Raw genomic sequence first — 25,718 nt, forward strand, 5'->3', positions numbered from 1 at the left:
GTGGAAATTTTCTAGAATAATTAGTAGCCATGACGACGGAGACGGACCCAGATTCTGAGTTGAAGAATGCCCACGAGGAACCACCACAACAGCTAGAAGCGGCAGCAGCGGTGGTGCCCCCAGCGGCCGTCACGCCAACAAATCCAGGGCCTCGGCCTAACAATCTGGATGCCCAGGAGAAGTCGGGAGCCAATGCTGACTCATCGAAAAGCGAACAGGTGCGTGCTACAGGCCATGTTAGCAAAGGGTGCCTTCCGCGAAGCCACCATCTGACTGCTGCTTACTCAGTGACACATACAGCGTTTAGGTCTCCCCTACAGCCAGTTTTTAGCTGCTTGCTGTTGAAGACCTATTGTGGACAATATCTCTATGTATGCTTCTGGTCAGCCCATTGCTTACAATTGGTTGGATTTTTTGTGCATCTCGTTTCCTTGTATCTCATTCAAATGCTTTCCATTCTCTGCTCATTTTTGTCCCTTTTATGGGCATTGCTTCTTTTCCATCCGTTTGGTTGGATGACCTGTATCGTTCCACTGCCTACATTCAGGAAGCTATATGATACGATATCGCTCCAAAAGCTCTGGGGTGTTGTACTTTTTAAGCCCACTTACAGTTGTTTCCTGGTCCTTCCCCCTCTCACTCAGCTTGTTTTCCTTATATTTTACTCCCATCACAACTCTTTGATCACGCCTGCTCTCCTTTCTGCTGCCGTTTAGTGACATTTACATTTTCGTCCTCTGCCCGCTTCCCTATTGCTCTACCACCAATGCTTCACTCAAAATACGCATGCCAGTTGCATGTGTCTGTATTTATGTATTGCACCGCGCGTCTGGCGTCACTGATTTTCACTCTTGGTGTATGACCGCTGTGGATCAGTTTGAATGATATAAGTGATGATCTCTCTGTATGTATGACATCACTGACGGTTCCTGACAAAGAAAGATTCCAGAGTGTGCATGAAGATAAACTGAGGATTGGTGAGTATGTGTTAAGCTTTAATCCAGGAGAGAGGCAGAAGTGTGGGAAGCAGGCTATAGCAGCTTATCCTTCAAATATCAATACCACGATATAACCTACTGAAAGGAAGCAGTCGAGGAACAAATTGCTGATTGCTAGCATGGGATCCTGCTGCAAACATCACAGAAGTGTTTTCTTTTTTATTAAAGGGCTCTCATTCACATCGTTATTTGGAATGGATAGTCCTATCAGCAATCAGTTATTCTCTGTATTGATCTCCTGAGCACAATAACAAATAAAGATCTTCCTTTATCAAGGTTGTGCCTATCCTGATGTATCTACATTATGGGTGAAGATTCAATCATGAAGCATGCCACAATAGCAATGTGGGTGGGAGTCCTTTTTAAAAAGGCAACGCCACACCTGTGATCTTGAAGGCAGGATCCTAAATTATCAATCACCAATTTGCACCTTGATGTATTCTAATTAGTGGTATATGTCAAGGTACATATGGGTGTGCGTATGTATGACATTACTGGGGATTGCTAAGCATGTATGGCATCATGGAGGACCACTTGTCACAAAAGACATCACTCAGTACAATTCATTATCTCACATCGCTAAAGATTAATCAATGCTGATGGCTCACTGACGACTGCTTAGCATGTAGGGTGTCCCTGAGTATCACTCCCTGTTGGTTGAATCATCCAGGACCACTCCGTGTGTGCATGACATCACCACATTCCTGATGGTTTCCCATTGAAACGAATTACTAATTATTTTGCTTTTTGTATTTTACATCACTGAGGACTGTTTGTCTGCGTTTGTATACACTCATAAATAATGCTTAGTATGCAATACCTCACTGGGGGCAGTGCTGTGTGTGTTCTACTACAGTGTACCAGCACACTTGTGTGTGTGTGTGTGTGTGCTTGTGTGGATGTATGTGCTTCATCACTAATGACCTCTCTGTGAGTAACCTCACTGAGAATTCCTGCGTATATAAACCTGATCTGGTCGATAGCCAGGATCAAACTGGGACATTGGGGTATCAAAATAAAAGTTGCTCCCATTAGCGAATCAGAGAGCTAAAAAGGTGGCTCAGGTTCGAAAATGTTGGCAGTGGTACTTGTATAGATAGTCTGTCTGGGTGTCTTGCATGGGAGATTGTATAAATTTGTGCTTTCTGCAGGGGATTGTTTTGTTAATGCCAGGGTTCTCAAGAATAACATGCATTTGCAATGCACTGGGTCTCGCGTTTGCTTGAGTTAGAGCTATTAGCATTGTAAAATTCCTAACTTGACTTTTCTTGATACATAAATTGAAAATTTAAAGTAAAACAGTTGACAGAAGCAAGCCAATTTAAAGCGCCACAGCCACCATAAGCTTGAGCGCCAGAGTTATTGGCTCCCTGTGTGAATGTCTAGAAAGGATCGCAGCTTGGATGAAAGGCAAATCAAAACCAGAGGAAGGGCATCATACGCTGTAACAGGAGGAAGCGTGACGTAGGGTGATGGCCCCAAAAAATGTTCGCTTAATGAAATTGGGAGGGAACTCGGCACATAAATGAGGGACATTTCACAAAATGCACCAATAAAAATGAAGCATTTAAGACAAGCACAACATAGAATGAATAGCAAGAGTGGGCATGGTTAAAAGCCCACAGAGAGATTACAACAGGCCAGAGCAATTGCTTGTTCGACCCTAAAAACTGTCACATCAGACCATAAAACAGGCTCATAAGCAGCCAAAACCTGGCTCCAACCCTGACCTTTCAGACCGGCCTTTCTGGCACTGCCAGATTGCCCTACAGTCAGTCCGATCAGGTCGATAGCATGCTTCTTCTTAAGTCTCAGTATTGTAACAAAAAAACAATAGGTAGAGGGACATGTTTGAAACAAAAAAATACTCACAGTGAGAATTTGGCAATACCTTTGGCTAACAGTTTATTTTCTGAACTGAACTGATTAAACAGGAGCAGGTGTTGATGAAAGGCAGCTCACAGAGAGATCTGCTGATTAAAGCAATTGTTTGACACAAAACAAGTATAGTGCCAATTACACCCAGCTCTCCACTTGTGCCCTGCTTCAGGCGATATTCAGAAAGGCTGCTCTGTAAGACTCTTTCCAGATTTACAGCAGACTCTACATAAAAGTTCAGATTGAGACTATTGGGTTTGAATCAACAAAGGGCGTTTCCAGTCATTATACAAGCCACAAGTCAGTATCTGTGCTTAAGGGAGGATACTGCTTCCACTTTGCTGTGTTTAGGAATAAGAGAGAACTCATTCTCAGAAAAGTTCACAGAAAATGAGGAAGAGTGAAGTCCATGCACTAAACAGAGTGACCAGCACCTTAGTATCAGATGCTGAGATGACAGAAGAACAAACTGTACCTAACAAATCTCTCACTGTACGAACGCATAGGCAGGATTTCCTAAAATTGTTTCAAAAAGTGAAGATTGTGATACACTATACAGTATTTGTGCGTGCACGCGTGCACACACACACGCACACAGTTCTCTGTGTGATTCTCTCTCCCTCTCATCCACACTGCACTCAAATCTAGATGATGGAAGTTTTATAGTGGCTGTACAGGTATGTTCCTTTTTGAAGACAGAAGGACATAAGTCTGGGAATGTCTCACAATATTAACTTCACTGCAGAAGTAATTGAGGAGTTCCCGGATAAAACCTCAGACAACCACAGCTTTTAACGTATCCAGTGATCTCGAAGATGAGGATGGTGCTGCAAGACTAGTATTCAGACTCTTGGAGGAAACAACAGATACTTAGTGAGGGCCATATCCCTTTTAGTGACGCTCCTGTGGCACTAAGCCCAGCGCCTTATTTATAAGGTAGCGTTAAGCCACTTTTTCTGGTTTAACACCACCTTGTAGATACAGGCCCTTCCCACACAGCACTGTGCGTGGAAGGGGCGAGCAATGGGTGTTGCTGTGGGCGTGCCACACCCCTCAACACAGATATCCTTGCAAGATGGTGCAAGGATGCCTGCGTTGGCGCTGGAAGCAAAATTTAGCGCCAGTGCAAGGGGAAACACAGGGGTGCGCCGTATTCCCTTAAATATGGGGCATCCCTGCATTTCTAAAATGATGCAGCGCGGTGCTGCCAGTATTGACGCTGAGCCACTTTTCTTTAAATCTGGCCCTAAGTCCCTTAAACTATTGGGTAAGAATGAATAATGCTGTAGCTTCTCTGACGCTGATCAGTGACTTTCAGCATGAGCTTAAATTGTAGTAGGAAGAGAAAGGAAGGCAACAACACTCTGCATCAATTGGCAATCAAAGGAATGCTTGTCAGGGCCTGTAGCTTGGCAGGATGGCAGACCTGCTTCCAAGAAGAGAGTGTAAGAGAGGAAATATTTACTCCGTCAGTCAATGGGTGACAAATTCTGCTCCAGGAGGAGTTGGCGCAATATTGGCCACTGTGTTACATGTGTATCACAGATTTCCGGCCAAGTTCTGATAACTGCCGTGCAGTAGAGTTTTTTCTTGTGTGTGGCTTGCCAACAGTAAGTTGCAGAGCACAAATGACTTAGTGTTCTGTAGGGTGATTTTCGGGCGCTTGTGCTTGTGAGAATGGTGGTGTATCCGTATGACATCCACAAATATCTAGGTGGTAGGAGACTGTTTATTTTGTTCTGATGTGAAACTGTGCATACAAGAGGCTAGAGGTGACTTCAACTCTGGTAAACTTAAACAGGAGGAAGGGTAGTGAAGAAAAAATATCTGTGTTACTTTTGCACTAAAACTTGAAACTGATGTGGAGAAGCAGGAGAGAAATGTAGGCCGTGTGAAACAATTTAAGTCAGGAACAAATCTGTGATCAAAGGGTCTGCAAGCTAAAAAGTCATTTTTCTGTGACGACCACCACATCTGCACAGTCAGGTTGTTCTTCAGGGTTATGCCAAGTGCTCACTATTGCCTTCACTATAGGTGCATTAAGGTTTATTCTCCCTTAGCAGATGCACATTGTTAAGCTATCCTGAACAGAAGAAACCCGACAGAGTCACCATGGACCCAGTCTTGAAAATGTATCATGGTTGATTAGTGTTTACCAGGTTCCTTTTGTAGATGGAATGTAACATTTATGTTCCCCTGGCCATTTTTCCCATATCCTTGTCGTATTAATAAAGGAAAATGAGTTTGATAATTTGATAAAGTCATAAGCAGGTTATACAGCAATGCAGAGGTAATTATGAGTTGGTAGATTACTTCCAATAAGTCGTTGAGTTTTAGTAAAGTATGTGTGTGGTGCCAAAATAAGAATAGAGATCCTAACAAAAATTTGAGTTCTAGGAATCAACATAGGTAAAAAGATCATGAACTAAGCTTGCAGTTAAATTACAGCTACCAAGAGCCGATCCCAAAACAGGTTTTTCATCTCTAAATTGGTAGCGCTCAGTCTTACATCACAGTGAATTGGAGGATAACATGTTGAAATGGTGAAATGAGAAACTCCCCTGTACAGTCAGTTTTATGCTTCCCCCTGATACGAAGAACAACTTTGGCACGCCAATAAACACAAGCATTGCCAAAGCCAATAGGTCTGTGTTTATTCCAGGACATGCACAGACAATCAAAACTGACAGAACACATAGAGTACATGCTTATAGGCACACTTGTCAACTTTATAGGTACACATTGTCAAATACACAGACAGACACACAATTCTGAAAGTACACATGCACACATAGTATTCCCTTATTTTTGTTGTGTCCTTTACAAATAAATTAAAGGGGCAAAAGCAAGCTTAAAAGGATGAACGTGCAATCCCTTCTGCTAAATTACCTGCTCTCCTTGAAAACTGGAAAAAGATAAAGGTCCACGGATCAAAAAAAAAAATTTAAACCATCTGCTTTTTTTCAGAACTGCAATATTATGAAAGATATAAATACTGGGCAAATGTAATTTCCCCTTGGAATTTTGACTTCCTAAATTGCTAAGATAACTCACTGGCTCAAGGCTCCTGATAATGAAATGTCTCTAGTGTTTCCTCAACCTAAGTGTGAATCCTAGCAAGATGAAGAGACTCCCACCAACCTGCAATCGTGTCATCGTTTGTTTAACGCCGAGGAGACGGCAAACAGTGCAAGTAAAGAAACTACACTTGATATTGCAAACTAGTTGCTGTCTAACTGAAATTAAGAGAACCGTTTTATGTTGCTGAAAAAAACAAGACATGCTGAACTAACTTGAATCTTCAAGATCTCAAATTGTTTTCTTATCATTGATCTATTACTTGTATCTATGGTAATAATAACCTTCTGGTCTGTTGCCCTGGCCTTCAGAAGAAATTGCAACAACCAAGATATGCCCCCACCCCTATACCACTGCATACTAGTGCTGCAGATTTAAAACATGCATTTTAAAATGGGCGCATTTGTTATATTTTCAATAAATGTCCCGGTTTCTGGAAGAAAGGTCAGGTCCTCCTAGAAAGGTATGCTTTCCTTTCCACAAGAGCCCCCAAAGTTTAAAATACTTTAAGTTAATTTAATAATTTAAGTCACGTGTCTGTTTCTGCCAGGCAGCACAGGAGGAGCCTGCTCCCAGCAGAGAGACAGCGGGGAGGAGTGAGAAGGTGGGCGAAAGGGTGCCATTGCTAAAACCTACTCTTGTAAATGTGTGATATGTGTGTATGCACTTGTAAATGTAATCGGAGTCGGATTTATTTAGCGCCTAATACCCCTGATGAGCTGTTGAAGCGCTATTTGGTGAGTAGCACACTATTCTGGAATCCAAGAGGATTAGTGGTGGATTAGTATAGGAAATATGAGTACAATATTACTTTTAGAATTGGGAGGTATGAGTTAATTTGAGCAGGGGACATGTTAGTCTGTTAATTGGATTGAATAGAACGATGGAGGGATAGTGGAGGGGAGAATCCAGAAGTGTTAACTGGGAGATCATGGGAGTAAGATGCGGTTTGGGATGAGCAAAGGAGAGATGGAGGATGGAAGAGTCTGTAGAAAGGGAATAGGGAGATCATAGTATTAAAATGGGGTTTGGAATGAGTCAGTCGAGAGATAAATGACGGAGAATTTAGCAGGATTGTTTGAGAGATGATAGTAGTAATCTGAAGTTTGGGGTGAGCTGGGCAGGGGGTAGAGGAAGGAAGAGTCTAGGAAGGGTATTTTGGAGAGCATAGTAGTAGAATGGGTTTCGGATGGGTCAGAGAGTGGAGGATAGATTGATAGAGGTATAGGGTGATGGTGAGACAGAGTAAAGCTTTCAAGAGAGTATTTATTTTCCTTCTGTACATAGGATAAAGTAGTAAATATATAGGCACATGATTACACAGTAAAGGAATATATGTGTAAGGAATAGAATAATATTGCGATTTAAAGTTGTATCATATAAATAGATAATCACTCTATTAATGTTACACCACTGTAATATTTTCTCACCCAATTGTAGTGTAACTCCAATGTTTTTTCACCCCTTGTAAAGTTGTTATTGGCAAAGGCTAGTGGATGTCACATCCTTGTGTTTGGACACAGTTGTACTTCATGTTACAGCATTTTCTGTGTAATCAGTGGGAAGTTAAAGACCACGTGATGTCACTCCCCCCCCACCTTCTCCCCCTCCCCTCCTCAGCACCTTGAGACCCTCACGGGTGAGTAGTGCGCTTTACAAGTCCCCAATTGATTGACTTCCACGCTCTCTATGGCCACTTCTCTATGAACTCTGACAGACAACTCTTTGATCTCTGAAAAAGAAACTCAACTCCTTCCATGGTTCCTGCCTTGTGAACGAGAACATTTTGTTCTTTTTGGTGTGTGTCTGTGTATATGTGCACACATTTACAAGAGTTACACCATAGCGCACACACACACACACACACATATGTATGTGTGTGTGTATATATACATATATATATATATATACACACACGCACACACACACACAACACATTTACAAGGCTATGCAAAAAAGGACAGGCCAGATGTAGAAGCAACGGCTAAGCAAGGGCTCTAGTCCTACTTTTATGTCTGACCTGTCCTGGTTTTTGCTTCTCATAATCTGGTCACCGTATACCATGCTATATAGATATATTTTAAAATGTGTTTCAAAATACACAGCAGATACCACATCCTTATTACCCTCCTGCTGAATTAGTGTGGCTCATTTACTACACATGTTCTTTGTTATGCTTGGATTTTTCACAACCCGTATGGCTAAGTGATGAACCGCCGCTCTGAAAATTGTTCCAGCACAACTGAGTCTGTGATAACTGGGTTGCTGGATAATATTCAGAAATGCTCAGTAATTAAGAGAACACCCAAACGTACCAGAACTCGTCCTGGTGCCTCACTGATAAAATGGCCGTGTGTATTAGTGTCCATAGCGAGCGTGGTGTAAAATGGCAGCGACTCTGAAGCAATGTCTGATGGGAGAGCGTGGCTGCCCTCTATGCAGGGCACTGCCCGGTCAATGCCTTCAGGGCCTTTATCGAAAATATGACAGTACTATGGCATTTTGTCTGATTTTGACAGCACCTTCAGTGCACATGATATCCAGTATGGTTTACGATGAAAGGATTTTAAGATCCCCTTCCATCATCCTTTAAGCAATAAGAAAATTTAAATTGGACACAAATACTTCCATCCTGTGACTCTAAGCTGCGTGCCCACCTCAGGAAACCTGCCCAGAGTACCAACAGAGGCATAGCAGCGAAACAAGGAGAAGAAAGTGCTGTTGTTTGTGAACGGTGCAGGTAGATAAAGTCAGTAAGGTGATAAGTATCTTTTGGACAAGATTTTGCTCTGCTGCCCTGCACATAAAAAAGCCTTCTGTCAGAGTTCTGTCATCCTGTGTCACTATTCCCATCCAACAAATGTCAAATTGTGACTCCTGCCTCTATCCAGCAGCAAAATCATGTTTACTCTTCAGCAACTCTTGTATTCCACTGCATCAATAATGTAGCACTCCTAGGCAGAGCAATGTACAGAAGTCCAAATTCAGACGGTTAGTCAGGAGGTCAGGGAAAGGCCGTTTTGAGTCTTTCACTGTTGTGCGGATGGCTGATTCTCATCAATGTTATTTAAAGAATTTGCTTATTGATCATGCACAACAGGTTTGGTTGTTCCCAAAGAGTAGTCAAACTGCTACTTCATAGACTCAACTCCTATTCAGTGCTGGACTAGTGAATATATGGTCTGTACGAAGCTTGTATGCAGTCCCATTATAATATGTTTTGCAAGCTTGACTTTTACTCAACATCTACCACTCATTTGGCTTGCAAGGGTGAAGGTCTGGTAATATCAAGTGGCTACTCTATTGTGACCAAAATATCAAAGACCTAAGTACTGAAAGGTAAGTATGTATAGATTTTCTATATCTAACTCCTTGATGATACAGATATATTGGAGGTACATAGATCTGGAATTTAGAATTTTAAATCTAAACTTACTTTGATGCACTTACCTCCTTGAAATTTTAGTTTTCGATATTTTGCTCACGATATTGTTGCCACTTCATATTCTGCACTACAATTCTTCTAAGAAACCATTTTTCACTGAGTATGCTTATGTTATCTATATAGCTAAAATTTCAGACTACGGGCCATTTCCACAGATCATTGCATAATCAGACTGGATGTGAGCTAAGGAGGAGCTCCCTCACTGCCCACACTGCACATTCACAAGGCACACTGGTGCCATTAAAGCTCTCATTAAAAGAAATATGGAACATCACATTGAAAATCCTACAACCAGAGTTACCAGTGTGTCGAGGTAGAGCAGTTCTAAGATGCAGGATACATCTGTGATTGATTCCTACTGGTTTGTACTTCACTTCATACCATTTGTCCGACTTACATTTTGCCAGGGTTTTCCTGGAGAAATGTCTAAGGGATTAGATCTTGGACTGTGTTGTACCATGCAACGTGTGATACCTATTGTGGAGGAAACTAGCATTTCTACCAGATTGGAAATAAAACCAAACTTGGAATGAGGGCCTATTGAATGAGTCTGGAATGAGTCTGTTATCAGTCACCAAGGATAATCAGAAGAGAACCTCTGAGAGCCTCAACACTTGGTCAGGCTGCAGGGTTGGAGAGGTTCAGTTACCTTGGTAGTATCAAACTACATTCCAATGGGATACTCAGCTCAGGGTGAAATATCTGACTGCCCTAAACTTTCTAGAATGATGGAATTGCATTCTTCTGTTGGTTGTCTTGTCTAATTATTTACACATTAGTGGAATAAGGAGGTTTGTTTAGTCTGTCCTTCCCTAATGCATTTCTAGAGATTCCTTCTCCAGGTTGTTCTGGAAAAGACCCTAGCTGGTTGGAAAGGTGGAGACAAATGGAAATTGAATAACTTTTAAGATGTGAATAGATTAGTAACTTTGACTCCCCTGTTAGAGCTAACCACGAGAGACTGAGGCTTTCATGGAGACCTGATGTAAAAACTGTGCTCACTGATTAGAAAATATTTTCCAGTTTTACAAGGGAAAATAGTTAAATCTGAAGATTGTACAGATCACACTAAGGCCTATATTTATACTTTTTTTGCTGCATTTGTGTCATTTTGTGACTCAAAAGTGGCGCAAACTTGCAAAATATAATTGTACTATCTAAGTTTGCGCCGCTTTTGCGTAAAAAAAATGATGCAAATGCGGCACAGTAAAAGTATAAATATGGGCCAAAATTCTTCTGCATATTCTTTTACAAGCACGGATTGGGCCGAGTGAAAGTCTTGGAGCGACGTATAGAAAAAGGATGCATGGGTATACTTTGCAGAAGTGACTGACTCTCATTAGTCACACCATATTATGCCTTGTACACCTTCAAAATCATTCACTTGTGGGACCTCAACCCTAGATCATGTTTCTAGGCTATTTCTTTAGTTGTAAGTAGAAGGCGAGCAGAACTTTTCCCGTGTTTGGTGGACCTGCTTGTTCACTTATGCTAAAAGAAGGTTTCTAGCTGGATAAAAGAGCTGTGAGATTTTCCACTCCCTGTGCTGTGCAAGACTTTCCTTCTTGGTTTCCCGTTCCCTAACATGGTTAATCCTCTTTTACTGTAGTGATTTACATGATGTTATGACATCTGACAGAGTACTGCTGCAACAAGCAATAAGGTGATGGAAGGAATGCTTGAATTAAATTCAGCCACTTGCAATTGCTCTGGGCCAAATTCGAGACCATCATTTTTCATCCACTCGCTCTATTATACAGAGACCTGTCATAGGCAAACCAGTCTCTGTCCAGCTCCTATAGAAACATTCCAACCTGAATTTTTAGGCCACATGCACTTTGAATGGGTACAGACTGCTAGGAGTCACCATGGGCCCTATGGTACAATGAACAGAGGCCCCATACCTGGGCATACTCATTGCACGGATGGTGTTGCACGGATGAAAGCGAAAAGGTGATTAGTGGGTTGCTTGAATTAATCTCAGCTACTGCAAATAGCTCTGGATTGCAATCCAGTCAATCTTCTTTTGCCCACCAAACATCCTCAGCCAGGGAAGAGCCATATGCAGATTAGCCTTGGACTGCTCTGAAAGAGACTAGCCAAAAGGTCCAGGCCAGGTTTACTCAGAATTAGAACATAAGCACCCTTAGGATTCAGCCTATCAGGGATTCATCAGTAGGGATCAATTTGTTTGTTTAGAACTACTCTTCAAAAATAGTTTTAATCTAATACATATTAAAAAATATTTAGAAACACTGAAAATAATATTATTGTATTCAACTTGTTTATTTAATTAACCAGTTATTGTCCTATAATATTCAAACGGTGAGATATGCGTTCTGGGTACACGCGTGTAGAACAACTGTAATTCCCATGATACCTTTAGGCTGTCAAAGCTTGAATGTACAAAAGGTAGTACTGAAAATAAAAAACAAGCGACCCTGTATTGTTTTATCGTATCCTCGGTCTATTGCCCAGGGTGTTGTCAAATTAGTTCAAATATTTCGCACTTTCCACATAGAAAGAAAACCTCAGGTTTCTGTAGCAACCGAGAAGTGAGAACCCCAGAAATAGAATGAAACGCCAATGCACTAAAATATCTCCTAGGTAGCACAGTGCCTGGAGGCATTTAAGGGAAACCTCCAATGACCTCTACACGTAAAATTCTGGAACGTGTGAGACAGTTCTATTAGTTTAAATGTCTCTATTTAGGGCAAAGCCAAGAGACACAGAATAATTTCCCTGCACGTTTATGCATTTTTATCGGAAAATTGTATTTTGTCCGAAGCTGAAGTCTGATTATCTACTCCTTACACGTGTCAAGAGTACACATTCTACCATCCGGTAGTGTTTTCACATTCTACGAGGTATCAAGAAAACGAGTACTTGTGTCAGAGGTTCAAGGGTGTGGGATCCCAGGTTTTAGCCTACTTCCAGACTTTGACTACCATAATAGTGCATCACAGCAGAAACGGTATTTTATAGCATTGCAGAGCAACGAGACTATGATAAAGAGCGCCCTAAAAAGTTATTATTATTAAATATTTTAATATTCTTGCTGGGTTAATGCCAGCAATATATAGGAGGCAGTAATAACCCTGTGCGTTATCTAAAAGTATTGTATGTTACTCTCTGTGTATGTGTTCTTTTAAACTTCTTTCTATAAGTTTTCGTCCACAAATTTGTTCAAGCCATACATAGACATTCATTTACTCCCGACGTGAGTAGAGTCATGACACATTACAAAAACAGATGTGCAATTGCTTAGTAATCTAATGCGCAAAAATACTTGGAATGGTAATAACTGAGAACACGCAAATGCAGGGGGCGGCATACATTATCAGTATAAGGAAACATTCAATTATCTAGACCTAGGGGCTTATGCGTTGGGGTCAGAGATGCGACTTAGACTCGGGGGGAGGGGGATATCTCAATGAGTACTGTCGAGCTCTGGGTCGTCCAGGGTCAAAAGGTAGTCTCTTAACGGCTGCCATATGTCTTTCGGGCAGGATGTGGGGGGTTGCAGGGATGCATATGCTTCACTTGTCGTTTCACAACATGTGAGGCTCTGCAGCCGAGCTTTCGTTGTAGGCGGAACCTTGGACCGCAATGCAGTGCTTTCTCCCACCGGGCAATAGCTGCAAAGCGCCTTAGAGATTTAGTAATTCCCTCAACATGGCCCAACCATGCCACCAGGGGGTCAGCAGTGATAGGGGCGTCCAGCATCAATGGTAGCCTAATAAATACGTCACCCCAGAATGCCGTTATAATGTCACCTGTCCAAGTCATATGGGCAAACTCTGCAGTAGGTGACTTACATTTGGGGCAGGCAGAAGAGTGCACTCGGTCTAGTTTGGCCATAGCATTAGATGAAATTGAAGCTCTATGGAGAAATGTATAACACTCTCCATGTATGTGTAAGATGCAGGTCAGCTGTTTATTACAATAGAAAGGCAACAAATCATACACTAAAGTCAATTCTGTACCCAACCTATGGACCAGCCACTGCTAGTCCAGCAGTGGTTAATCATGTAAACCCAACATCTTTAACAAGGTTTGGCTCATGCAATATGTACATATGTGCATGGCTGTATGTGTGTACATGAGTAATGTGGTTGCGTTCATGCCACCCTCATGGCACAAGCTCAGCAGGTATCAGCATCTATTCAGTGTCTTACGAGCTGCTGCGTCATTGTAAGCTGTGGATCTGGGAACAAAGATCCTGAAAAGCAGTATCAGACTGGCCAATAGGGTGATCAGGCTGTGCCTGGTCCACTGGTCTGACAGAGCACTGTGTGGGCCAGTTTAGTAGGAGTTTGTGGGCGGGTCTTATGGCCAGTTGGATTAGCTTTATATTGCTGATTTCCCTGATATTACCACAATCATTGTCTACAGCAAAGACAAATGCATGTTGTCTCCCATACATTGAAAAATACCTATAGAGCTGTGGTTTCTAAACTTTTGAATGCCACGCCCCCCCCCCAGTTGAAAAATAAAAATCATTTGGCCCCCCTGAGAAATTTTCACCAATATTTTATAAACATGGCAATGTTTAAATATGTCTAGATGTATTTAAACATTGCAGTTAAGTACTGTTACCTTTTTAAAAATGCATTAATGTTTCTGCTTAAAATAAAACACTGTTAATCTGTGCAATGCTTCTTTTGGCCAGAGCCTCCCCCTGTGACCCCACACCACCCACCGTGATCACTTGAGGGCCCCCTATGGGGGCCCGCCCCCCCAGTTTGAAGCCCTCTGCTATAGAATGTCTTTACAAGTTCAAAACTGACCTGATTTGCAAATGTGGCCCACTTTTTTAGCTCTCTGGTTTGCTAATGGGGGCCACTCTTATTTTGGTGTCTAGCCTATTTTTGTCCCAGTCCAACGCTGCTGAAAAGGTGTGAGATAGAAGTTTAGGAAACAGCTGCATCCCATGCAGTGGTAGGGCGGTCAGACTTTCAGGTCCTCCAAGGCCTGTGCTGAGTGTGGCCAGGTGATGCCCCATGGCTGCACTTGGCCTTAGCTAATTCTAATGTTGGACGAACCTGCCGGGACACGAAGCTGGGGGTATGGCGGAAAGAGCCTCTTCATGAACCTGAGTGAGGCCAAGAGTCAGACTACAGGTCTGCGCGACTCAAACAAAATTAAGTAGTACTTGAAACAAGGACTCTTGTTGTCCTTGAAAAACAAAGAAACTGGTGTTATGCAGGCTGCCTAATTTTCTTTGAAACTGAGCTGGTAGCGAGATCGTACTTGGTGCAAGGGGGCTGATATCCGAGTTGGTATGAGGGGGAGAGGAAATTAGAGCACGAAAGACTGAAGTAGAGGGGAAAAAGTGAGAAGTTGTGGGGCAATGAGAGTGAAAGTAAGCGAGAGATGGTGGGCGAGAAAGTGATAAAGGGAGAGGTGTAAAAGGGAGAAAGCGAGGGAGAGAAGAGAGAAAGTGGACCCAGAAAGAAACAGAGAAGCGAAAAGGAGAAACAGAAGCACTGAGAGCAGAAGAGGGAGAGAGTGTGAGAGGACGCAAGAGATGGAAAGAGGCAAAAAGAGGGAAATACATTAAGATTATAAACTGGAAAGAGAATGAGAGGAAGCAAGAGAATAAAGATATAAGGATTTCTTGGCTCTTGCTGGACTTCTGGTCCGACTCTGGCTCATCTTCCCTCAGTAACTATCTGGCCGGCCCACATCTAATTTTGAAGTGCGCAGGTGTATAGTCCTGGTTACTTGTGCAAAGAAATTGCACCTCCTTGCTTTCGGTTTTTGCTTTAGGAACGCTTAAGAAAGTTTAGTTCCTACGTTCTTTTGATGATACAAGAACTCACAGTTTGGTACGAGGACTCGTACATTTGCAATTCGTTGAGCTGCCACAATCATGCTTCAGTGAAGAATTTTTGCATCTGTGTCGCATTCTTCGTTCAGTATCTTCTATTTTCATTGACTTTTCATTAACTTGGCAAAGGTAAGGGAGTTGTGTCTTGACAGCAAACATTTCGAGAACAGACAATTGTTAATTTGCTATCTACCTAAATTCCAGTGCTTTACATGTGGCGCCAACCAGCTTTTTAAAGGTTTTCGTAATTGAAAAGAGTTATAGAATGCCATTTATTTGCAGGAAAAGTAAAAACAAACATTTTTGAAGTACACAACATAAGCATATTTAGCTTATCAGTCACAATCTTTTTCATCTTTCTGGGTCTAGGAAAACGACTGACAATCTATAATTACTATGTAATGACTGCATTCTTCAGTTACATATTTCCTTATTACATTTTGAAATGGCTAATGACATTTTACGAGACAAAGTACAGTATATGAATGCAAATGAAATTGTTACATAAGACACCATTCATCTCGGTTTTTTGCTTTTCTGCCAAGAGAACTTTGCATTCTGGTGCTTCTAGTTTACTTTCTGCTATTATACGTATGGGTTCAACAACCTCCGGATACAGATGCAACCTGCCAGTAAAGCAGTAGTGGACTGGCTCAAGGTCTCACAGATGACATCTTTTCCTCAATATAAATAGCCATGTACTCCCTAATGCACATTACTCTCTGCAGCTATAATTCATACATGTCTGTACTCCAAAGGCTGATGCACAGTGCACAATGGGCTGTTTAGACCTTGGGGTATGGTATGTTGGTCTGCCAGTGGAACAGAGGTCATGGCCACCTCCATCCTGGCTGAGGACCGTTCTTGCTATTTAGAGATCCCAACAAGCCTGGCGAGGATCCCAGTGATTTGAAGAGAGTAGTTGCTGTAGCAGCTTCTGTTGCAGAACTGAAGTGTTGCCGAGTGGGCGCCATGTTTAAAGTACCTGCCCTGAAAACTTTTTTTATTCAGGGAAAACAAACTTATGCCGCGAGGGGGGCCCCTTGGATTGCTTGTGTTCTGGTTCAGGCATGTCCTGGCCTTGCAGTTAGGACTGGATTGTTCCTATTGGAGCAGGTTCTAGACTGATTTACATTTGACTGGGTCCAAACTGAGATGGCATGGTGGGCAAAGGAAGAATGGGTTGGAATTCTCACCCAGTCGATTGCTCGTGGATAGACATATTGCAAGACACAGTACTACATGTTTAGCAGCTAATTCTTTCTGTCTCCACTGATGAAAATGATGTGGTATTACTGTATCTGGAACTAACAATACTGAAGAGATGGGTAATTACTAGGCACTTCTTTGTGCACCTCTGGACAGAGAATAATTCGAGAACTATCCATGGGTTCCCGTTCAGATGTGTAAAAACTCATAATGCTGTTTTTTTATCCCTGCATGGTTTCTGTCAGGTTTTGGAAAAAATCATGAGGGAAGAAACACCAGGGGGGTGATTTAAGTAAAGTGGTGCTATACCCAGTGCAGCGCCACTTTCCTTGCACCCCTTACGGCCCCCCTGCTGCCACCATGTGTATGTGCCATATTTAAAATATGGTGCACCGTTGCGCAGGGTAGGGGGCAATAGCGTCAGAATTCCTGACGCTACTGATGTACTCAGCAGGAGTAGCGCCAACATTTTGGCGCTACTCCTGCAGAGTACATAGGGGGCCATTGTATTCAACAGCATGCCCCCTTTTAATGTCTGCTCTGAGCAGGGGTTAATTGTGCCGAAAGAAATGGAGCAAGGAAATCTTTTAGATTTCCTTGCTCCATTTTTCGAACCCCCCTAACGGGGAAATGCCCCCTTGCATAGATTATGCCTAGCGCAGGCATAATGTGACGCAAGTGTTTACAATGTGGCGCAATGCATGCATTGTATCATTTTGTAAATATGGCATGTGTAAAAAGCCACTTTAGCACCGCCTTATTGTAAAAAAAAATGACGCAATGGTGGCACTAAGGGGGTACTAGGGCCTCGTAAATCAGGCCCCAAATGTGGTAATAATTGCAAAATTCAGAATCAAAATGTGGATACAAACACCCATTTGCACACACAATGGAATTTCTATGGGATAGAACGAAGACCAAAATAGTTGAAAGCGTTTCAGCGAAGGACAACCAGCAGCTTCCAGTGCAGAGTATTTTTCGAGTTTTGAGATTTTCTATAAACGTAGGCTAAAAATAGAATAAGCATATTAAAACAAAAACATTTTAAGAGCTTAGCAGTACAGCATCAAATACTTAGTTTCACAAGGGCTCACAGGTAAAATGTTGCGGATTGTAGACATAGGGGGTCATTCTGACCCTGGCGGTATGTGACCGCCAGGGTCACCGACCACGGGAGCACCGCCAACAGGCTGGCGGTGCTCCGTCGAGCATTCTGACCGCGGCGGTTCAGCCGCGGTCAGAAACGGAAAGTCGGCGGTCTCCCGCCGACCTTCCGCTGCTCGGGAGAATCCTCCATGGCGGCGGAGCGCGCTCCGCCGCCATGGGGATTCTGACACCCCCTACCGCCATCCTGTTCCTGGCGGGTCTCCCGCCAGGAACAGGATGGCGGTAGTGGGTGCCGCGGGGCCCCTGGGGGCCCCTGCAGTGCCCATGCCAGTGGCATGGGCACTGCAGGGGCCCCCGTAAGAGGGCCCCACAAAGTATTTCAGTGTCTGCAAAGCAGACACTGAAATACGCGACGGGTGCAACAGCACCCGTCGCACCTTCCCACTACGCCGGCTCCATTCGGAGCCGGCGTCCTCGTGGGAAGGTAGATTTGCCCTGGGCCTTTTGGCGGCCGCCCGCCAGCCCAGGGCAAATCTCAAAATACCCTCAGCGGTCTTGCGACCGCGGAGCGGTATTTTGTCGGGGGAAGACTGGCGGGCGGCCTCCGCCGCCCGCCAGTCTCAGAATCACCCCCATATTATCTTAAATGGAACCCTTGCATGGGCTAGAACGCATGATGTGCTGGTACATAGTGCCCCTTATAGATACTTACTCAAACCAAGTATTAAGGGACATGAAGGAGGCCGGAGAGTCTTGGGTTTTGTTGCCAAAGGTTCTGAACTTTCCAAAAGCGAAAGGTATAAGGGCTTTCAAGTCTAGACCATAGAGGAAAGCCAAGTATGATAGTTCTACTGTTTAGCACAACAAGGATAAAGCAGTGTGAGTATTTTTTTTCAATCTTTTTTACTCATTTGCAATAACAACCAAAGCTGAATCCAGACTTAGAATATACAGCGTATGATTAGAAAGTAACATACATAGCAGTCATAATGATCACCAATACAATACATAGATCAATATAAAGTGACATGAAAAAAAGTGTATCGTCAATGACAGTTCCATTTGTGTTAGGTGGGGGTGGCAGTGGAGCCTCCTTCATGGACTGCAGAAATCAGAGTGATGTGCGGGGAGTGTCTGGCTGCCGGTAGTGGGTAGTGTAGTCACTGATCCAAAGGTACAAATGTGGGTGTGGGCTACCGATGTTTCCCTCATGAGTGATTGTTGCCAGGTATTGGGTATATATAAGCCACACACGCCCATCCACGATAGGGCGCACATCTGTAGGTCCAAACCATCCACATCAGGATGTGTGCATACCGTTCTTATCTTCAGTATTCATAATGCATACTTCCCAAATCCCTCCTCCAACTCTCTCCCCTCCTGTGGCACGTAAAGAGCGCAACACACTCAATTCCACGCAAGCACACTATAACGTGTTCAGCCACTTCCTACTATCTGGAACCACCGGAGCCTTCCAGTGCCTGCAGTCTGCTGCTTGAAGAGAACAAATACTTAGGGCCAGATTTAAGAAAAGTTCTCTGAGCAGGCGTTAAAAGTGCCAAAAAAAGATGCAAAAAAATCTCTTAGATTTCTGTGCACCATTTTTTGGCCCCCCCAATGAGGGAACACCTCTTTTTCATACATTATGCCTAGCACAGGCATAATGTAGCGCAAAGGGTTATGTAAATTTGGTGTGGTGATTTTGGCCTCGTTGGGCAACAGTAGAGTAAAAAAATTACGCTAATGTGGTGCAAGGAGGCAGTAGGGGCTCTTAAATCTGCCCTGTAGTCAATAAAACGATGCAGGTGTTTTATCACGCTTGGATCTAAAACACATGCCCAGAACGCAAAACTGAGGGGCGGACAACAGCGCATGGACTGGTAGCTCGGCTACAGTGGTTGTAACCTCATCCCACGTGCCTTGTGGAAGAGGGCAGTCCCAAACCATAGGATAGAACCCGGCCTACACCAGTCTACTTCTCTGGCATTCTGGCACGGAAGCGGGGTACATTTCCTTGATACATTGAGGTAGAGATATGCGGGTGCTTATAATTAAGTTGTGTGGAACAGAATCGGGGGTTCCGAGTGACTTCTTTTATGCCTTAGAGCGCTTGTGCCCAGGCCTTGTTGGACAGGGCAAGGGGAAGCAGTTTGTTCCAGCGAGTCTGCTATTTGCTTACGTAAGCCAGATTGCCAGATAGCAGGTATCTACAAAGGATTGAGATGGCACAGCGCACACCACCATATGTGAGGAGGGCTTGAAGGAGAGATGTGTGGGGCGGCTCCACCTCAGCAGCCCCCCACATGGTTCTAACAACACGTTTGATGGCTTGATATGTCAAGAACTGCCCTGCTGTCAAGTTGTATGTGTCCGTTGTGGCCTCAAAGGACATCAGGATGCCATGTTGAAGAAAATCACCAAGAAATCAATCCCTGCAATCCTCCATGGCTTCAGGTCATGTTGACAAGCTAGTTTGCGTATGCCTGGCAAATGATTCAGTGAGGTCAAGGGGAAATAAGGCATGGTGTGTTTCAGGCTATGTACAAACTGCCACCACTACGTCCTTGCCAGTGCCATCAAGCTCGAGCCACGTTGGGCGGGCAAGTGTGGTCTGATACCCAGATGTAGACGCTTACTGTGCCAAGCTTCGAGAGGACAGTCGTGCATTCAGCTGTGGGGTGAGCATCCATCCAGTGTAGAGGCTACTGCAGCCGGGCTGCCGAATAGAAAAGTTTGAAGTTAGGTGTATCCATGCCCTTGAGGAGTGGGCGTTGTGCAATAGATAGTGCCACATGCCGGCATCTCTCCCCCCATACTAAATGCAAGAGAAGGCCATTCGGCTCTCAAAAGCTCTAGGGAAGTACTATCGGCAGTGCGGCAAAAAAGTACAGCAAACATGAGTGAGCACCAGAAAGGAAGGGAGCCGTGTACCAATCTCACCGCCCTCCATACATTACCTTCCCCAAATGCACGATCGGTATGAAAAATCTGGACACCAAGATATTAGAAGGCAGTGTTCTGGAGAGGGGTGTCTCTGTAAGGTTCCAGAGTGGGCGACAGAGGGATCAGACAAGATTTGAGCCAGTTGGCCACTGAGGCCAGACACAGCCCCAAATTTGTCCAATAGGCGCATTTGTTCCAGCAGTGAGGTCACAACTTTGCCTAGATAGACTAGTGCGTCGTCTGTGTAGAGAGATAATGTGGTGGATGTCGAGTTCCAGGATTCCCCAGTCCTGCGCCAGCAGCTGTAAATGGCAGGCTAGTGGCTTCATTGCAACCGCAAAAAGCTACAGAGACAATGGGCAACCTTGCCTCATGCCCGCAGAATCGGGAAACTGCTTGATATCAGGTGCCCTGTCCACCCTCTCGCCATTGGATCTGAGTACAGAGCACATACCCACCACATGAGCCCCTCACCAAAGCCCATGTAGTGTAGCATAGACATCTAGAAATCCCAGCACAGGGTATCGAAAGCCTTCTCGATGTCAAGAGACACAGCATCCCTGCCATACGACTCTAGAGGTGTATCATGAACAATCTGCAGTAGATGGTGGATCTTGAGAAAGGTGCTGTGACCTGGTGTTAAACCCAATTGGTCCTCAGGGACCAGGGCATTAATCATCGATAGCAGCCTATTAGCCATCACGTTATAGAGAACTTTTCCATCAAGATTTAAGCTGGACAGTGGGTGGTAGGACTGTTCGTCCAAGAGAATCTCATTCCCGTTTGGGAAGAACAACTATTAATGCTTCATGTTGCGAGTCCGGCAGCCGGCCACTAGAATGGGCCTCATCGAGTACCTCTAGGAAGGGCTGAGCTAACTGAGCAGAGAATGTTGCAGAATACTCAATGGGCTACCCTTCTGTGGCAGGGGTCCTGTTCCTGGCTATTTGGGCCAAAGCTGTCTTGATTTCTGCCAGTTGAAGCAGTTCTTCCATATCCACTTTTTGAGGTGGGGTAAGCAGGACAACATAATTCAGGACCAACATCTCTGTACCAAGTCAGGATTGGGTGGTGTTACGTCCCCATATAATGTGCGGTAGTAGTCACGGAATGCATTGTTGATATCTGACTATGTCATGACCAATAAGCCATCATCATGTCAGATAGCACGGATCAGTGTGTGCTGTTGAGCTTCTTTGGGTAGCCACGCTAACAATCTACCTTCTGAATGTTGCCCGGTAATCCGATATTTGCAGCCATGTCTACTCAGTCTCATCTCCACCTCTCTGTGTCATGTACACAAGTGTCTGAGATGCTGGATCCCTGTTCCCCGCTCAGCCGCCTCCCTTTCTGAGGGCCATAATTCCCCCTCCACCTTTTTTAAGGCATCGTACAGTGTGTACCGGACCCACCCAGTAAACAGTAATACAACGACCAAGCACTACCAATTTGTGGGCATCCCATTCCCTGGCTCAGAGTGGCATGGACACCTTGTTTAACTCAAAGTATTGAGCACACAGGCGGAGAGATCCTCCTTAAAGGGGACATCTAGCAAAGCTTCTATTTGTAGGTGCATGTAGGGATACGTGCACGCGACCTGCCCCACTGCAAGCTTGCCCGCAGTGGGCTGTGGTCTGAAAGTGTGCAGGCTAAGTATTCCAACATAGTGAGCCCTCTGGTGGGTCATGCACAAGCCCTTAGCATGAAGGTAAGTCCACACATCTTCCTGTGAGAGGAATATGTGAGTCATTTTTGCCATCAACCATTCTAAGATTCGCAGGAAACATAAGGCCATATTTAAATTCCAGTTCACAGAGATGTTGCATGACTCTGGAGTAAGAATCCCTGCAGCGATGCACCTCCATTGTAAAGTCAGGATACGCCATGATCGTTGCATTCTCATGTTGTGAAGAACCCTTATTGCGACACCTTTCCAGTAGTAGATCTCAATCCCAATAATTGAGAAGGTGAGTTATGATGGGGTGCAGATGGGTGCCTGGGAGGGGTGGCCTGCCTGGTGTCCTATGCGCTTGTTCAATGGAAAAGAATTTCAACATCCTGTCCTCCAGGAAAGTCTTCTTCAGCCATTCCTCAAGGAACAGTTCCACACTAGGCCCCTCTGAGCTTTTGGGGAAGCCCATAAGATTGAAATTATTGCACCTAGACCAACCCTCCATGTCCGCAGCGCTGTGATGAAGGTTGGCAACCACTTCCTCCACATTTTTCAGCGCTCCTGTAGGTCTTTCACTGTTGGCCGCACCGTGGCTAGTGTGGACCCCGTATCATTCACTCTGTCTTTTAGTTTGAGGTGATTAGCTGGTAGTAAATTCACATATAATAAGACAGTAACAATTCATGCTTCCAGAGAGGTTTTAGTATCCAAGAAGGCCTGCAGCACCTTGTCGAACTGAGTAGAGTGAGCATGAAGAGTTGTTTCAAGCTGTTGTAGACTATCGAGGGTCCTGTCAGCAGGCGCGGAGGTAGTCATCACCTCCCGAGCGCCAGTAGGTAATGATTTGGTGGTCTTAGGCTTCCTCATCATTGTAAACCAGGTTGGACAATCCTGAAGATATCTGACGGCGACAAGTGCAGCTAACGCCCATCAGTCATGCCAAAGTACTCATTCCCAGGTCCACTGGTTGGAGCATGTGTGGCTACCCACTGCAGGGCAAATCGGGTGCGCACTGCACAAGGAGACCAGGGTCAAGTCACATCAGTTTGTCTTTCCCTCGGGATAGGATTCACGTGGCCACAGGCAGAAGATGCAGATCGGGTAGCTGGAGACAGCGCTCAGTGTTAGAGACAGTGCAGGCACCCTGGAACAGTGAGGAGCAGGGATGGCACAATAGGCAAGGATGAATGCCACTCAGTAACACAAGGCCACTGATTAGTGTATGTCCCCATGCGCTGGCCCGTAGTGGGGGCCAGAAGCCAGTGGCTGAATGGTGCGCTCCCAAAAGTCACAGACGAAGGTTAGAGCTTGTAGTGGTAACAAATCACCACAGGGTGAAAGGTCCAGTGCAGGATGATCACCAGTGCATGGGTAGGGGAAGGACAGGTGGTGTAGCACAGTCCATCGTCAATGTGTGTGGGTTTAGAAGGCAAAGGGCAACAGGCAGGGCTCAACGATCTTTATCCATGGCAGGACAAGAGAAAAACAAGTGGTCTCTTGGTCTCCCACCTAGCAAGTACAGCCCCGCAAACTAGGTAACACACCCCGCCGCCACCCAGATTCCAGGAAGAAAGTTATAAGTCTAGGTGTAAAGACAGTATTGAAGTAAGGTAGTGGTGCCCAGGCAACGAAGTGCAAGGATGGCCCAGGCAGTTCACGGGGACTACCCTGGTGTTGCGTGATGGCATGCAAGCAGCGTGCTGTCAAAGCTCTTGTCCAGCAGTCAGCAGGGCGATTTGGACAGCCAGGCAGGAGTGGGTTGAACGGCCTGTGCACGTGGGGATCAGTTGATCCAGAAGAGACCTTCTATCACCACAGGCCGATGGGCACTGAGTCGCTCGCTGCGGCAGGGCCGAGGCAGCAGGCGGGAGCTTTGAACTACAGGCAACATGAGTGCAACCCCCATCCACCCCCCAGGGCAGAGCAAGCACCAGATCCTGGGAATAGGTAATAATTGCCCTTGGGGGTTTTCCTGATAGCATGGGTCGTGGGACCCTTAGCAATTGCACAGGAGGTCTGCATTGTCCTCCGCCCCTCCTCACTCTCACCTACAGTCTCTCCCGCTCCCGGCATTCGGGCTCACAGCATCCAGGGCAATAGAGCACAGCTGCAGGTAAGGCATTCACGTGGTGGTGGTGGTGGTGGGAGAGACCCTCCTACACATCTCCAGTTGCAGGGAAAGCATCCGTCAGACCTCTGCTATTGGCCCGTGCTGGGACTCCTCATGGCAGGACCCGTGGAGCCCAGAGCACACGCCAGAACAGCATTTCTTTTACTTCCAGTCAGTTCACAAGCATGTACAATCCCCGATGATAAGGGCTAATAAGGGGCGTGTGGGGTCTAAGCAGGGCTGGATGTACAGGATGTTGCAGAATTTTTCCATGGGCCAAGCATGGACCTCTTTAAAATGCATCCATTACGATCTCCATCTTGGCCACCATTCCCCAGTGTGAGTGGTTGTTAGTCTGTCAGGACGTCTGTGCCATGATCTCAAAAGCTCAGTTCATCTATCCAACCTTTAGTATCCTCACTATTTGCCTGGTTATCTCATAAGAATACACTGTTGGCTGATTTCACAGTTCGCCAGCACAACAGGCAACGCATTATTTTTCTCCCAGAAGTTACTCCTTTGGCCCACTGGTAGGTGTTCACCTGGTGGACATATGGTATGGTGCATAGTTTGGTGATATATGGTTCCTCTTGCCTGAATGAATTTTGCTATAGGTTTTGCTTGGCACTGAAATATGTCAGCTGTTTGCATCATTTTGCTTTAAACATGTCGTACGGTGTTTAATCATGAGTCTGGGATATAGTAGAGAATATATGACATGTCTCATGGGGCTCATTTTGAAGGCTTTTATGAGAGGAAGCAATAATATCGCATTTGCTTGAGGACCTTCAAATTGGTGGATGCAGGAGGAAGATATAATTCAAAAAAGTTGAGCAGTTTTTATAAACACTAAGCACTAACAGAGTTACTCATTTTGTTTAGTCCTCCTGCTACTATAGAGAAGTGCCAATGATAATACAGTGAGCCAGTTGGCTAGTATCAGCCAACAGACTCATGGCGGTCCATTACTTGAGGCGCTTCCTATCATCTTAGTTGTTTGCCTAAGGATCACAACCTGACAAAAGGTTTGTCTGTGAGTTGTACCAGAGCAGTACTCACCCCTAAGTGTGATATAAGCTGTAGGGTTTCTACTTAGAGTGATCTAAAAGAGTACTGGTGTGAGTAACATTGGTGCTTTGTTGTTGTAATTTTCTCAGATACAAACCAAAAATCATTCCATGAACATTTTTCATAACAGTCACATAGTTCAGAGGACTGCAAGGAATAATTTCAAATATTCTACAAAATTCAGAATTTTAACATCACATTTATATTTTCATGGGAGCACGTGCTTATTAAATCTATTGTCCTCATGCTGTGTCTACCCTCCTGACTCTTCTTTCAAGAATACCACTCAATTCACGCATAACTGACAAAAAGTACTAAAGGTTGATCAGTGAGACATACAGAAATGCACCTGATGTGTTAGAGGCTCTGGTAAAACA

At 44.5% G+C, this 25,718-nt stretch overlaps 1 protein-coding gene across 13 annotated transcripts in view; it reads left to right on the plus strand.

Moving 5' to 3' along the window:
* EPB41L1 (erythrocyte membrane protein band 4.1 like 1) overlaps positions 1–25,718 on the plus strand; it is a 458,763-nt gene that overhangs the window by 256,556 nt on the left and 176,489 nt on the right. For all 13 annotated transcript variants that reach the window (XM_069243684.1, XM_069243688.1, XM_069243694.1 and 10 more), the window contains one exon: positions 16–218. In XM_069243684.1, coding sequence (XP_069099785.1) covers positions 30–218 — 189 coding nt within the window. In that variant the 5' untranslated portion in view covers positions 16–29. The remainder of the gene's footprint in view (positions 1–15; positions 219–25,718) is intronic.

Source organism: Pleurodeles waltl, chromosome 7 (genome assembly GCF_031143425.1).
Source record: "Pleurodeles waltl isolate 20211129_DDA chromosome 7, aPleWal1.hap1.20221129, whole genome shotgun sequence".
Classification (NCBI taxonomy): Eukaryota; Metazoa; Chordata; class Amphibia; order Caudata; family Salamandridae; genus Pleurodeles; species Pleurodeles waltl.